Source organism: Diplotaxodon limnothrissa, linkage group LG23 (assembly GCF_057381915.1).
Source record: "Diplotaxodon limnothrissa isolate DT_005_m linkage group LG23, D_limnothrissa_male_GT1.1, whole genome shotgun sequence".
Classification (NCBI taxonomy): Eukaryota; Metazoa; Chordata; class Actinopteri; order Cichliformes; family Cichlidae; genus Diplotaxodon; species Diplotaxodon limnothrissa.
In genome coordinates this window covers 12,820,880-12,835,546 of record NC_140617.1, presented here as the reverse complement: position 1 = coordinate 12,835,546, position 14,667 = coordinate 12,820,880, and the positions used below count along the sequence as shown (strand labels likewise).

Below are 14,667 nucleotides of genomic sequence, written 5' to 3'. Positions count from 1 at the left end.
AACGGATGAAAAGGTTTTACAAAAAAAAAGAAATGACAATGATGTATATGTAGTATCGAAAACGGGTTCTGATGTTATGTCAGCAAATTTCTTTTAGGGTGTAAGTAGTTAACTTCATGGATTATCACTGACTGAAAGCATAACTTTTTCTAATGTATTTCAGTGTTCCTCTCAGTAATATTAAACATCGGCTGTAGAGAGAAATAATTTATAAGGGCCCGCATTCACAGGAAGCTGTATGTGATTTGCATAAGGCTGACTCAGCTCTTGTATTTTTAGAAATGCTATACAGTACTGTTCAGAGGTTTTTGGCTCTTAAAATTAAGTAAAAACTCTTCCAAAAGTAAAGATACTTCATACAACATGCAGTAAGCAGAAATAAAATGAGGCAGGTCATTTGTTCCAAGCATCTTGTGGAACTTTCTGCAGCTGTTCCGTGGATTTAGTCTCCGTGTTTTGTGTCTTTGTGTAATCCATATGTAATCTATGTTCGACTCTGTGGTGTTGTATTCAGGGGTCTGTGTGCAGGCAAATAATTCACAAGCAGCTGTGAGACTCTTTTCAAAGGCAAACTGAGGAAAGTTTCATTACTCACTGTAGAAATACCTGAAAGGAAAAATAAATTCTCAATATTCGCTTATCAGATTTCCTCTGGAGGCGTTCATTTATCATCCGAACGAAGCAATTTATAATTCATCTATATATGTGCCAACATAAATTTGATAATTAGTAACAATCTCTCAGAACATTAAACTTTAATGAAAATAAATTAATGGCAAAAACCATCAATAAAGAAATTTTAACTGGAACTGTTGCATTTTATATGACCAGACTTCCATTAACTGTCACGTATCTAAATATCCTTATACATGTTCACAGTGATACTGCCCATTGAGGGCAAGGGCAAGTACACTGACTGTGATGCTGGGAAATAGAGGCTCACTGCACAGTGCTGCCTTTATTAGATTCAACAGTAGAATTACCTGATCTTGTTTTTTAATGGCTGACAGATTACATGTTACTCCCCGCTGCCTGCCTGCTGTCTTTAAAGACATGTGATTGTCAGCCAGGTGGAAAACAAAGTGATGATTATGATTCTGGTCTGTAGTTCTCGTGTTACCCTAACTCACAGTTCCACCTGGCTACATGTGCAACAGTATCTTTTCATTTGCCATGTTTAAAAAAAAGAAAAGAAAAGAAAAGTTAATACTTGTTACTTTATTGGAATTATTATTTAATAATAAATTAATTATTATTAGTTATTATTCTGTAACATGGCCTGAAATGTCATTATCACATAATTACTCATTAACAGTATAAACTACACACACACAAATAAATATATAAATGAATAAGCCAAAAAAACACTTCAAAGTGATTAATCTGATGTGCAGGTAGAAATGCAGACTACGTTGCTCATCGTCACACACTGGTTTTTGGTCAAGTAGTCAATATTAATCCTACAGGATTTGTGTTGGAGAGCCACCACTGGTTTTCATCCATTCTATACTGGGCCATAATTGGACAGATTAGGCAGCCAAACTGTAAAACCAGTATTTAATGCTATAGCAATATAAACATCTGTATACTTAACTTATTTTTACATAATCTGTTCATAACTATTCCACAATTTATACTACCCTTATCTGTATATAATCTACTCTTATAGCATTTTCTGCTCTTGCACTTCTGATTAGATGCAAACTGTATTTCGTTACCCTGTATTTATACATGTGTAATGACAAAGTTGAATCCTAATCCTAATTAGAAATTTATGTTAAAATCATATACAAATAATGTATTACTGCACCAAATCTAAAGGACTGAAGTAAAACCACAGACAGCATACAAGAAATCACATATTGGCTTGTATATCAAGTCTTGTTATGAAGCCTCGATAGCAGCTTTTTAGCCATTGCCATCTTTGCGCTTTTAAACCAGATGTGATAAGGGGAAGGGGAAAGCGGGAAGTCATTAGCCAGTGAGCATACCCTGGATAATCTTCCTCTTGGAATGACCGAAATGTACAAAATGAACTTGATGTTTTAATCAGCATTACCTGATATAAGTTACTGAGCCCATAAACCAGAAACAGTACGTATTTATTTATACAGAAAAAGAAAGTCTTTTTGCAACAACGGATGACGCCCCTCTGGTGGCCTTTAAAATAAATGCATGTTTAGGGCACTTTTGATATACTTTTTAGACCATTTTTTTTTAATGCAGTTGAAAAACTGTTTGCACATTTAAACGGAACTTGTGTAACTCGTGTATGATAAGTGACCTTAAAGGTTATTTTATTAATCTTTTTAGCTGCTTCATAGCGAGCTGTTGTCACTCACTGCTGTTTGTTGGTTTGTTTGGGACATTTATGGCAAATGGCCTGTATTTGTATAGTGCTTTACTAGTCCCTAAGAACCCCCAAAGTGCTTTACACGTTCAGTCATTCACCCATTCACACACACATTCACACACTGGTGATGGCAGCTACATTGTAGCCACAGCCACCCTAGGGCGCACTGACAGAGGCGAGGCTGCCGGACACTGGCGCCACCGGGCCCTCTGACCACCACCAGTAGGCAACCGGTGAAGTGTCTTGCCCAAGGACACAACGACCAAGACTGTCGGAGCCGGGGCTCAAACCGGCAACCTTCCGATTACAAGACGAACTGCCAACTCTTGAGCCACGATCGCCATTTATGTACTTATTTAAATGGTAACAATGCAGGGATTGCAACAACAAAAAAAGAAAGAAGAAGAAGACATTTGTGGACTTTTCCACAATCTTTGTTTCAGCTTGCATTCTTTGGCCAGATTTACTAATGCCCTGCCCCAGCACAAACTGGGTTTGGCATAAAAAAAGTGTTTTCTATTTACAGAGTGCAGTAACAAGTGTATGGGAAGTCACAGTTTCACAACTGACCCTGTTGCATGAAATTCCTTCTGAAGTCGCAACATATAGGGGGGAGAATATTTAAATAAAGCTTGTAAACTTTTTTCCCAACGTTTGCGATATGTAGTTAATGGTTAATTGCACCAGTATTTAACATGTCTTATTTTTTGCACTTAATATCGAAATGAAAAGAACCACCCCATTGTGTGGAATTTTTTACATGATCAGAACAACTGATTGAACCATCCAGAAGTTTCACATGGTTGTTATTTTCACACACAGGCGACTACGTGGTGATGACCGTGTACTTTGACCTGAGCAGAAGAATGGGCTACTTCACCATCCAGACATACATCCCCTGCATCCTCACTGTGGTTTTGTCCTGGGTGTCCTTCTGGATTAAAAAAGATGCCACTCCAGCCAGAACAGCTTTAGGTACAGTGAACTGATGACACCTGAGGGTCTGTCTTTAAAGGAACAGTACTGCACCGCATTAAATACATGGAAATAATACAGGAAGCATTACTTCAACATCCCACTTACAAGATTTAAGTTTGCACTTTTTGGTTATGTGTTTTTGAGGATTCATCTTTATGTGCTTCTCAGATATTTGTCACTAAAATCACTCCATCTGTCTGCTCTTTTGTGTTTTTCTCTTTCGTGCATGCTTTCTGTTGTTGTGCAGTCCTGTGGAACATTTTTTGTGAAGGTAACAATTTTTATTTGCTCTCTTTTTCTCCATTATTCACATCTGAGTGAGGAAATATTGACCCAGCCTTGAGTTAAAGGATTGGATAAAATGCTGAGTTTAACCACTAAAATTTCAAATTTATAAGCCCTCTAAATGTAGCTGTGTAAGCTGTTTTTACCACTGTTGTGTGAAATTATATTTTTGCTGATGAATGTGCTGTTATTGGAGCTAAAAAGGAAAATGCTACAGCTCGGTGTCACAAGGCTCCCTGTATCGCCCACCATCACCGTGTTCGATACTGTTCGCTCACACAGAGTTAGAAAATGAACGAGTGCTTTTAATCTGTCATCTTTGCTCTAAAGCATGCCGATCAATCGCTTGCAAGTCGGGAAGAAGAATGAAGATAATGAATGGATCTTAGATGTAAGCTGATTGTAAATGTATCTGGCAAGCCAGGCCAGTGTGGGAGTAAAGATAAAGCCCCTTTAGGACTCAGTCAAGGTCAGAAAACCTTTCAGCTGACTTAAACACTTACACTTCTAACTTTGTTTAGTAGCATGCTTATACTCTATGAACATTTCTTTACAGAACCTCATAGTTTCACACTTTAAGCTGTCAGTAAAAATGCCTCCGAGACGTTCCTCTCATCCAGCCTGCTTTTCATGCTGTTGTTTAGAGGAAAAACTCTGTGTCACAGCAACAGCAGAAGTCAGGTAAGAGTAATCACTGTGGCAAGCAGAGGCTAAAGGAAAAGTGCGAGATGTCCGCCTAAAATAGATGGGGCCAGCCTGTTACCATAGGAACCTCAGTGAAACAGTAACGGATGTTTTTTTTTTTTCCTTTAAAGGCATCTCTTTAAAGCTCACAGAGGAGCGAGATTGGCGAGCGAACAAATGAAATTATTCAGAGATGCTGGAGGGATAGAGGTCTTCATTATATCTAATTAATTCATCGTTTGTCACATAAATGACACATTTGGCTTCTAACACGACTAAATAGCACAAGCAAAATAAAATAAAGGCCTACTGTAACTAATTTAATACAGAGCGAGCCACGACAATTAATAGGAAAATATGAATTAATACAACATAAGAAATAACTGTGTGTTTGGAGGACTGCACGTAAATACGCTTCTGTAATTTTTACATGGGATGAATTCCCACACGTGTTGCTCATTATCACTCTTCATGCCCATCAGTCGCATCAAACCCCAAACACAAGTGTTGTTGTTGGTGCTGACAAAGGATATGTTAATCAAAAACATTCGAGTGATTCAGTCACCTACTTTGTCACTTTTTTTGTTTTTACGTGCTATTAGTATGATTGCTCATGATTATTATTATTTATAATACAGAGGAGGTACAGGAGTTAGGACAGTCTCCTCACAACACGAGGTTCCTGAGTTGGAACTCTCCATGTGCAGTCTGCACGTTCTCCTGGCGTCCTCCCACAGGCCAAAGACATGCATGTTAGATAAATTGGTGATTCTGAATTGGATATGAATGGTTCTCATTGTCCCTTTGTTAACCTTGTGATAGATAGACTGGTAAACGGGTTGTACACCTCTCACCTGGTGACAGCTGGGATACGCTCCAGCTCCAACCCACCCACACCTGCCTTACACCCCATAAATCGAGATGGAGCTAGGAAAATATATAGAACTAAAACAGAGGATGAACTGAGAGGCCTGTTTTGAACACGCACAGCTACTCTAGAGTCCAAAACTAAATATGTGGAGCTGGTGATCAGCACTGAAAGGCAACTTTAACGAATGGGTAAATGGGTTCTTTGCTTGTGGTGATCTGTTGTGTTTAAAGCAACAGTATCACTGATCTCTTCACTGCGACTACCTTGTCTTTGTGTACTCATCGGTGTTTTCAGTGCTGCACTTTCATTGAAATGAAACCATCAGTGTTCTCTTGCGTCTCAGCGTCTAATGTGATCATAAAGGATCTCGAGGCAATCACCTCACAGATGTGTCGATATTTATGTCGATGAGAATCTCTCGGTTGTGTAATCCTCGTCCTGCCTGGCTTTTGCCGGACTGTCTGAGACACTGAACACGCAATGCTTTTTTGAGTTGTTTTTCCACAGTTATTGTTATAATTCTGCATCACCAGCTCAAGTGTCTGTAGAGATTTTAATGTCGGCATTGTGTCACTTTATAGTGATGTGGTTAGCAAGCGCAAACAACAAAACTCAGTTTGGACCAAAGTCACATTCCAAGTGGAAACAGATCCAAAAAACTTGTGTTTGACTGAGACGACTTTTGTTTGTCCTTCAGGTATAACCACAGTTCTGACCATGACCACTCTCAGTACTGTGGCCAGGACATCACTGCCCAGAGTGTCTTATGTCACCGCCATGGACCTTTTTGTCACCGTCTGCTTCCTGTTTGTCTTTGCTGCTCTGATGGAGTACGCTACGTTAAATTACTACTCGTACAGCGTTCGAAGACCCAGCTACATGGAACCGAAAAGACTGGTGAGCTAGTTTGTGCATTTCAAACAGATGTGTTAAATAGTCTCACTGAGTTAGGTCGGTGAACTCTGAGGAAAAAAACGGTAAAATGTATGCACAGGATTATTGTCACATGTTAGAAAAGTAGTTTTTTTCTGATAGTGCTTCAGTTCTGTTATCAAAGGATTGAAGTAAGAAAAGTGCTCAGAGATGAGATGATGTGATGGTGCCTTATCTACGCGCTTTGATGGGACCATCACTATTTTACAGGACAGGCGGGCCATCAAATACAGCGAGAACAGAGTCTACCTCATGTCCTGTGCTCTCATCTTACACTTAGTGTCGCACATGAAAATGTTTCCAGACACTGTTAGTGGACACACAACAGACTCAGATGTTCTTTTAGTTCGTCCACTCATGTCAGCAAAGTATCTACAAAGTATCTTTCAGCTTCTTTTATCAGCATCATGATTGCAGTGTGAAAACGTTCCCTGTCAGATTTTTAGACATCATTTCTGACAGCTTGCAGATTAATCAACAGGTGGAAAGCTGTTGAATTTTACTCTTTCATTTTGCCTCAAAGTTTCCTTACAGGGGAGGTTATTATGAACGATTATTTAAAAAATAGATATAAAGACATTTTAATTTGGACTTTAAGAGGCTACTGCCCGTGTTATGGCAAAAATGATTTACTGCCACTGCTGCACTCACTATTTCCCTCATGTCTGGAGAACATGTAGATATTAGACATGTTAAGAGTTTGTCCAGACTGAGCTGCCCTAACAAGGGTACAAAAACACACAGTTGAAAAACATAATCAATGGATATAAAGACGTAAGTTATTCTCCCTCAGAATACTTTAATCTTACTGAGACTAAATGGCTACAAATTGGACCTCAGATCTGTAACCATCAAACTTTCTGGACAATGTTCTGCTTTAAGAAAAAAAAACCTTCTAATGTGATGGGGGGAAAGCATTTGGTACTCAAAAGACTTCTTGTATTTTCAGAACTACTCAGTCCTCGATGTGAGACCTCCTCCACACACAGTCATCGCTTTAAACAACTCCATGTACTGGCAGGAATTTGAAGACCCTTGTGTCTACGAGTGTCTGGACGGAAAAGACTGCCAGAGCTTCTTCTGCTGTTTCGAGGAGTGTAAAGAAGGCGGTTGGAGGAGAGGCCGCGTCCACATAGATGTACATGAACTGGACGCATACTCCCGCGTTTTTTTCCCCACCTCCTTCTTACTCTTCAACATCGTCTACTGGGTAGGCTATCTCTACCTTTAGCACACTGAGGGTGCCTGCTCGGTTTCAGGAGATGGACAGTGCAGCTTAACAGAGGTAATTCAATCTGAATAAAAGGTAACACCAAATAAACTCTTTCCTGTGGACCCTGAAGAAGTTACCTGGAGATGAAAACACAGTCAGGAGGACTGTGTGTTTGTGGTGTGTGTGTGTGTGTCTGTGTCTGTGTGTGTGTGTGCAGCCCTGTGCCTGGCAGAGATTTCAGCCTCAGTGGCTTCAGGTATGAGAATACATCACAATAGTGACTCTCTTCATATGCTGTACACAGAGGGATGTCAGGATGGACAGTGCACTAACGACGACTTGAAGACGAAGAAGAAAATGTGTCCCAGACTCCTCAGTCAGGAGGATGGCTTGTGTTGTAGGGAATGCTTTTATCCAGTCATCAGTCAGATCCAGATGATGAAAATCCAAGGATGTTCAAACCACTCATAGTGCCTTCCTCTGGAGGGGTAGATACTATCTGCTACAATAATCAGGGAATAATGATTTATTAAGAAAAATAGAAGAGCCTGGCTTTGACTGATTATGGCTATTCTCATTCAGAACCCCATTTAAAAAATGGCCATTTCTTGGAAAACACAAAGGATTATTAGATTCTTATCACTTCATTATGACTTTCAGCCACTAGACATGGCTCATCCCTCCTTCGTCACAACACTTTGAGTTCTCTGTATGTTATAAAGATCAGGCTGGTAAAAGGACGATTCAAATGAACTTGACAGCCAAGATAACAGCGTGTGCTTTACTGGTATATTTTTAATACATTTTATGGTGTTAAACCAATTCTTTCAATGGTTCTTTATACTGTTTGTGTTACTATAGTAACAAGTCAAACTGTGGGTTTTACTTATTCTAAACCCAGAGGGGAGAGGAAAATTAAATTACTGAAGAAAAGTCTGTCTTTGGCACAAAAGACCAGCCAAAAGAGATCAACAACCACATGTATGCGCTTATGAAAAAAAACTTTCATTTGAAAGACGTGCTTTTTCTATATTCTGCGAAATACACCTGTTGAATTCCTTGTATTAGATAAGAAGACTTCTTCCAGGACCTATATATGAATTTAGAGCTCACAGCTGGATCGTTTAGGTTAGCATAAAGACTATCGTCTTGGAGTTTATGAATTTTTCCTCCCTGCAATTTGGTTTTTGCACATACGAGAATAAGTCTACTCTGCTTCACTTAGTTTGGCAGGACCAACATCAGTCACACCAATAAATCTGTAGGAACATGACAAAGATGTGGCTTCAGTTAAAATTATCCCATTTAACTCTAGAACACTAATGTGCAGTTTTGTAACATTATATTTAAGTATAAAACATACTTTCCATCAAAATATATTAAAGTACAACAATACATAACAAATTGAAGTACTCTTCCTTTATTTCCCCTATGATCTAATGAAATAAAACGGCTCTAGAATAAGTCAAAAATTTAGGAATCATTAAAAAAAATGAATAACAAAAAATACAAATAATGGAACTGGGAGCTTGTTTTTCGGTCCACCCAGTCCTGAGACATGTGAGCCTTGTCTGGTGAAGGCACAGTCTCCCTGCATTACAGAAAACAGTGAGCGAGAGAAACACAAAAGCACTTATTCTGAGAGGAGAAAATGATCTGCTTAATTTTTTTTTTTTTTTACCATAAAAATTCTATTGGACATTACCACTAAATGATATTTATTCATTGTGTGAGTTAAAATCACCCAACATTCGTGTTCTAAGGTTGAATTTAAATACATATTCCTGGTACAAAATAAAGTATGTCATAAAAAAGTAAAACTTCATCAACTTTTAATGCAAGAAGGATCTAATAAAGCTATGCCAGCTCCAGATTAATAATATGCAGTTATTAACACAAATAACATTTATAATATCCAGGGATGCTAGGCCTGACCTAGACTCATTTTAAGTTCCCACCAAAACAATAAAAACCAGCTTCCCTCTTATCTAATAAAAACCCAGAGACAGCACAGACAAAATATACAAGACTGCAACCTACCAAACAGTAGCATAAAGCATATAACAATAACATGAAAGAGCTTAAATAATACAGCAGGTCAGGTTATAACAGGCCAAACGAAACCCAGAACCTGCTTCAATCAATCATCTAACTCTGGACACGGAGGCAAAATATTCTAGAATGTGTAATTTTTCCTTTAAAAGAAACCTTAGCAGTGAGTTGTTGTTGATCAATGTGAGTCACACATATGGAATGAACCTGAAGTTTTCTTTTACATTTGCAGTAAGATGTGGAGGCTTTGGAGGTGGAAAATTTTGGGGTTAAATGTATTTACAGGCAGCAGGCGCAACAAAACTGTTTATGTCTACCAGCTGGATTGTCACAGATTGGGCTCCTTTGAGATGAAACACCCTGGGAGCCGAGGCAGCCATGCTTATAATGGAAGTGTTCTTTTTCTACATGAGCATATTCACACCGTGTATTGGCGTCACACAGCAGCCACTTCTTAGCGCACACTAGATAAAGTAACTAGGCAAAGAATAGTGTTTGTTCTGCTGTTTAACTAATGCCTAGGTTCAATATAATGGGTGTCACTGGTACATAATTGTAGGCACAAATACAATAATCCTGCTTATTACAATCACCAATCTCTGTTTGCATGCAATAAACAGTTACAATTACGCTGAAGAGGCTATGTTAGAAATAGAGTTATAGTTTTAATATGGACTGTTTGTATCATAATTTGATTTCCGTGTTTCCACCTGGCATTAGCGACCGTTGAATTGCCTTAGTGTAGCCCACCCTGAGCTGAGACGAACACCAGAAAGACGTATTTACCTCTGATAAATAACCTCAGCGTGGTGAAGACCTCACTTCAGCAACGGTTACTCCTTTGCTTTTAGCAGTAAACCAAGTCGGAACTTTTTATATCCCTTTTTCAGCTTTTTTCTTTTAATTATATTTGCTATGTTTGTGCCAAATATTTCACACAGGTGCCCTCTCATTTGTTTATTCAGACACGCCTGAGCAACCCTAAAATGGTTATTTTAATGTTTTAATACTGAGGAAACAGCACGGTGTGGTATGCTGGAAAAACACTCTACCGGGGTTGACACTGAGTTATGGTACAGGAACGCATACGTGAATAATGAATTCAGAGCTTTTCTTATTTCTTTATTTGCATCAGTTTAATTAAATGACATCTTAAATGGGAAATGTCAACTTGCAAAAGAATATTGAAAGAACATTTTCAGGATTTCCACACAGAAAAAGGGTAAACTATGTCAAGAATGGTGTAAAGTGCCGCCCACTATGCCAGCAGCTAAAATGAATGAAAATGAAAATGTTGGTGTGCGTGCTCAATGTGTTTCTTCAACAAACACAAAATGCTGAAAGCAGTTCTTTTGATCTCTTTATTTCTCAACTTGAACAGCCACGTATCATTTTCTCTGTCCTAATTTGGGGGCAAAAATGTACTTTTATGATCCATGTTTGTGTTAGCGGAGTTGCCCAGATGTGACAGTGCCCCGACTCCCTTCTGCTGACACATGAAGGGCGATGCAATAAGATTTTCTGAGTGGTGCTCTATCTTACACTCTTACACTACATTATCATGTAAAGATGAAAAACAAACAAACACATGCTTCAGTTCTTGCTTCTTGGAGGCCTCGCTTTGCTTTTGTCAAACAGGTGATTGAAAAAAAGGCGGACATGTAAAGGGGATCTCACGCTAGTTCTGTTTCACCGGCAGAATCACCAGGATTCACCAGTCGGTCAGTTTAACCTGCCAGATGAGATCTGCCTGTTCATGGACTCTCCACGCTTTGTATTATCAGGCAACAGAAACTAAAACAACAGAAACAGACATGGAAGTGGTATCATTTAACTCACTAACAGGTCAAACGTTACTGTGAGCTTGGCTCTGTATGATGTTCGGACGTTTCTGTAGGGGTTGTGTATTGCTACTTATGTCAGAGCTCATCTCTGGACTTTACATAAAAATGGAAGATGTTCTTTAAACTGTAAATGTGAAGCCAAAATACTGGCAGAGCCATCTTGTACTGATCATTTGTAACTGTGCAGTAATGACCTGGGTCTGGAAAACATGACAGTTTGCAATTAACACAGAATATTTCATATTTTTATCATTTCTAGTGAAAAATATTTTTAGGACGTAAGTAAGTTTCTGGCTGCATTGAGTCACTGAGCTCTTAGGTCACTAGGTATAATATTAACAGTAACTTAGTTAACCTTCAATGTATGAACGTATGAGCTCGTATGTCTGCCATCACCCATTGGATAGTGAAGCCTCGATCGAAGCTTCTTTTTTTTTTTTAAATAGCAGATGTCAAAAGTCAGACATTTACAGTTACAGGCAAATGATAAATTGTCACATTAAAATATAAATAGTTTTTTGGCCCTTTTGACTCTAATGTGTACCTTAATTTACAAAATTTTTGTTGTATTTGTGAAAATGTTAAACTTGCAGAGTTATCAGTTAACACTATAAAATACTACAATTTTACTTACCAAATCGGGAGCGCAGACATTTTGGACAATCTCTTTGATATTTGCCTTAAAAACGCACAAACATGCTATAGAGGTCTAACTCAGTGGCCAAAATTGGCTGAGGTGAAATCTAGCAGATATCTAGTGGCAAAATCAGCAATCACCAGCCACTCAAAGCAGCCACACACCTAATAATGTACAACTTCAAGCCTTAATTAAAAAAACAAGAACAACTCCACTGCAATTATTATGGAACAATAGCAGCTGCTTAAGCCAGGCTGGCTGTAAACACGTTTATTTCTGCAGCAAAGCTGCCCAAAACAAACCTCATGTGGAAAAATGAAGAATATGACAGAAAACATGTTGTTTGGCTCATGTATGAATTAAACTCCAGCTGGCCGTGTCACCACTAAGATAATTGAGATATTTTGGCTTCACTTCTGAAGAATTGTCTACCATCAAGAAATTCTTTTTTTTTTCATGATATACATGATAAAACACTTATGAGTCTCCATGAGGCACAAAGCTATGATTTTATTGAGCATAATGAAAACTAATATCCGGTCGTTAAGTCTGACGTCACTAGCCGTGTCTGGGCCTAAACTCCGCTGCAGGTCCATATATCAAACGATCACTATGGCATTACTGAGAGTTGAAAAACTGTCTAAAGTCTTTCATCTTTAATAAAATGATCAGCGTTCTGCTCTACCAGGTGTAACAATTGAGTTTAACATCCAGGCATCCATGAAAACGGAATTTATGACATTTAACGGAGTTAGAAGTTAGCAGGAAGTTTGCTCGGTAGCTTCTATCTAAATACAATATAGCATGTCCTGACTGCGGGGTTTTGGAAACAAATTCAAACGTACAGCTCTGTTATCACTTCCAACATAAATGAAGACAGAAAACTAAGCAGTGACGTTTGTAGGGTTACTGAAGTTTGGCTAGCTGGTATATAATGATGTGCTACGTGACCGCTAGCGACACAGCTATGTTAGCATAATATAAACACGCTAACTTTTTTTCCACTCAATAAAAGTTAACGTGAGTGTTCTCGGGGGTCAGGAACAAATGTAATCGCATGGCAGGATGCTGTAAAAGGACCAAACGTCAGCCAGGAGAACAACTGAGATAATCCATCCATACAATACGAAGTTAGTCATTCATATACTGCTGCATGGGCTGGGCTGTAGCTACATCCTAAGGTTTTAAAAACTGAGCTTAAATAAATGATTAGCGGTAATAAAAACATTAAACATGTTAACAACACAAAAGCCATATTAAACGCAGACTACTTTAGGCCCGGAAGTAGGATTCGTCACGTCATCACTTAACGACCGGATAGTGTGCCCTTTTAAATTGAGACGTCATTTTCCACTGACTCTACCGTGTGCTCTCTCCAGTGGCATTTGAAAAATTCTAATTTCTACCATCAATGTCATATTTTCTAGTTTTCCATGGACAGCCCAAATTATTTGGTATTAACTTTTGAGCCTGCTGGAAAGGAAAGGGGTAAACACAGGGAGAGCTACAGGCTGTGATTTGATGCTGGGCCAGTACTGGCATGTGTGTGACTCCACACTGAACCGGTGAACCAGCTCTGGGCTCTGTGTCATCTGAGGATGAGCAGGTCTCAGGCAGATGGGGAGGCTGAGCTGGTGACAGACAGGAAACGTATCCGTCACCAATGTGCTGGGAAAGCTCTTGCAAAGAAAGCTGTGTCAAAATCTTTGCAGTATCGGCGCAGCTTTGATGAGCTGAAGTATATCAAACCACCGAACTTACTCAAAGCCACATTCGGAGTATTGTTGCGACAAACAAGCCAAAGACATTTCTGTTTCATATTCTTCTCCGACGGCTGAAATAATGCTCAAGGAAGCTGGACTTTTTTTTTTCTTTTTTGATAAATGCTTTCCATGTGCTCAGTGCAGTACAGTGAAGTGTCATTGGAATGAAATCTATGAGTGTAACAGTAATAATTAGCCTATAAATGCTCTGAGGTGGTCTGTGTCTTTTTTCCAGTTTGTCCACAGCTGTATGATTTGCAGCAGAAACCCCACTAACAGCTTCTGTAATTGCTGAAGAGGCTTCAGTCTCTGCTGATGTACACAGTGTTTTTTCTACCACAAGCTTTCATTTACAGCCACGTTTTTGCTCTCGCCAGTGATTTTTTTCAGCAGTGGTTTCATATTTTGGTCGTCTCTCCTATTTAACACAAATTGAACTGTACACTTTTCTCCTGCTTTAGGTTTTCAGATTTGTGGCTCAAGTGTGACATACAATAGATGTTTCATTACTCAGTGGTATAGTCAAGTGCAAGTGTTGAGACTGTACTCCTCTGCAGCGTGGTGTCCTGTGAGTTGGGTTCTTTTGTTGGGTTGTTGTTTTTGCTCCTTTGGCTCCACTGCATCTACAGTCCATTTCCGATGCTCATGCTATTTTCATACCCACGGTTCTTTTTATATCTAAAATGTGCATTACTACTGAGGACCACAAAATATGGAATAAAGTTTCTTTTTCATAAATGAACATCATTGTGCTTGATTCTGATGTTTTAATGTTAACGTTTTAAGGCGTTTACAACCTGGAACAGAGGAATAGAGCGGAGGGCATTTGCTCAAACTGGAACAGACATTTTTTTTAACTGAAATTCAAATATAATCATTGGATTAATTTACATCTTAAATATATTACACTGAACAAAAATATAAACGCAACACTTTTGTTTTTGCTCCCATTCCCCATGGGATGGACGTAGAGACCTAAAATTCATTCCAGATACACAATATAACCATCCCTCCCAAACAGCGGTCACAAATCAGTCCAAATGTGTGGTAGTGG

The 14,667-nt window shown here is 38.9% G+C and overlaps 1 protein-coding gene across 2 annotated transcripts in view; it reads left to right on the top strand.

The window, feature by feature from the left end:
• gabrg3 (gamma-aminobutyric acid type A receptor subunit gamma3) overlaps nucleotides 1-7,335 on the top strand; it is a 74,510-nt gene extending 67,175 nt beyond the window's left edge. The window contains exons 7-10 of one of the 2 annotated variants that reach the window (XM_085347155.1): nucleotides 3,176-3,328; nucleotides 3,579-3,602; nucleotides 5,869-6,068; nucleotides 7,054-7,335. In XM_085347155.1, coding sequence (XP_085203281.1) covers nucleotides 3,176-3,328; nucleotides 3,579-3,602; nucleotides 5,869-6,068; nucleotides 7,054-7,335 — 659 coding nt within the window. The remainder of the gene's footprint in view (nucleotides 1-3,175; nucleotides 3,329-3,578; nucleotides 3,603-5,868; nucleotides 6,069-7,053) is intronic. The other variant, XM_085347156.1, reaches the window with a different exon arrangement.
• The last annotated feature ends 7,332 nt before the right edge of the window (nucleotides 7,336-14,667 follow it).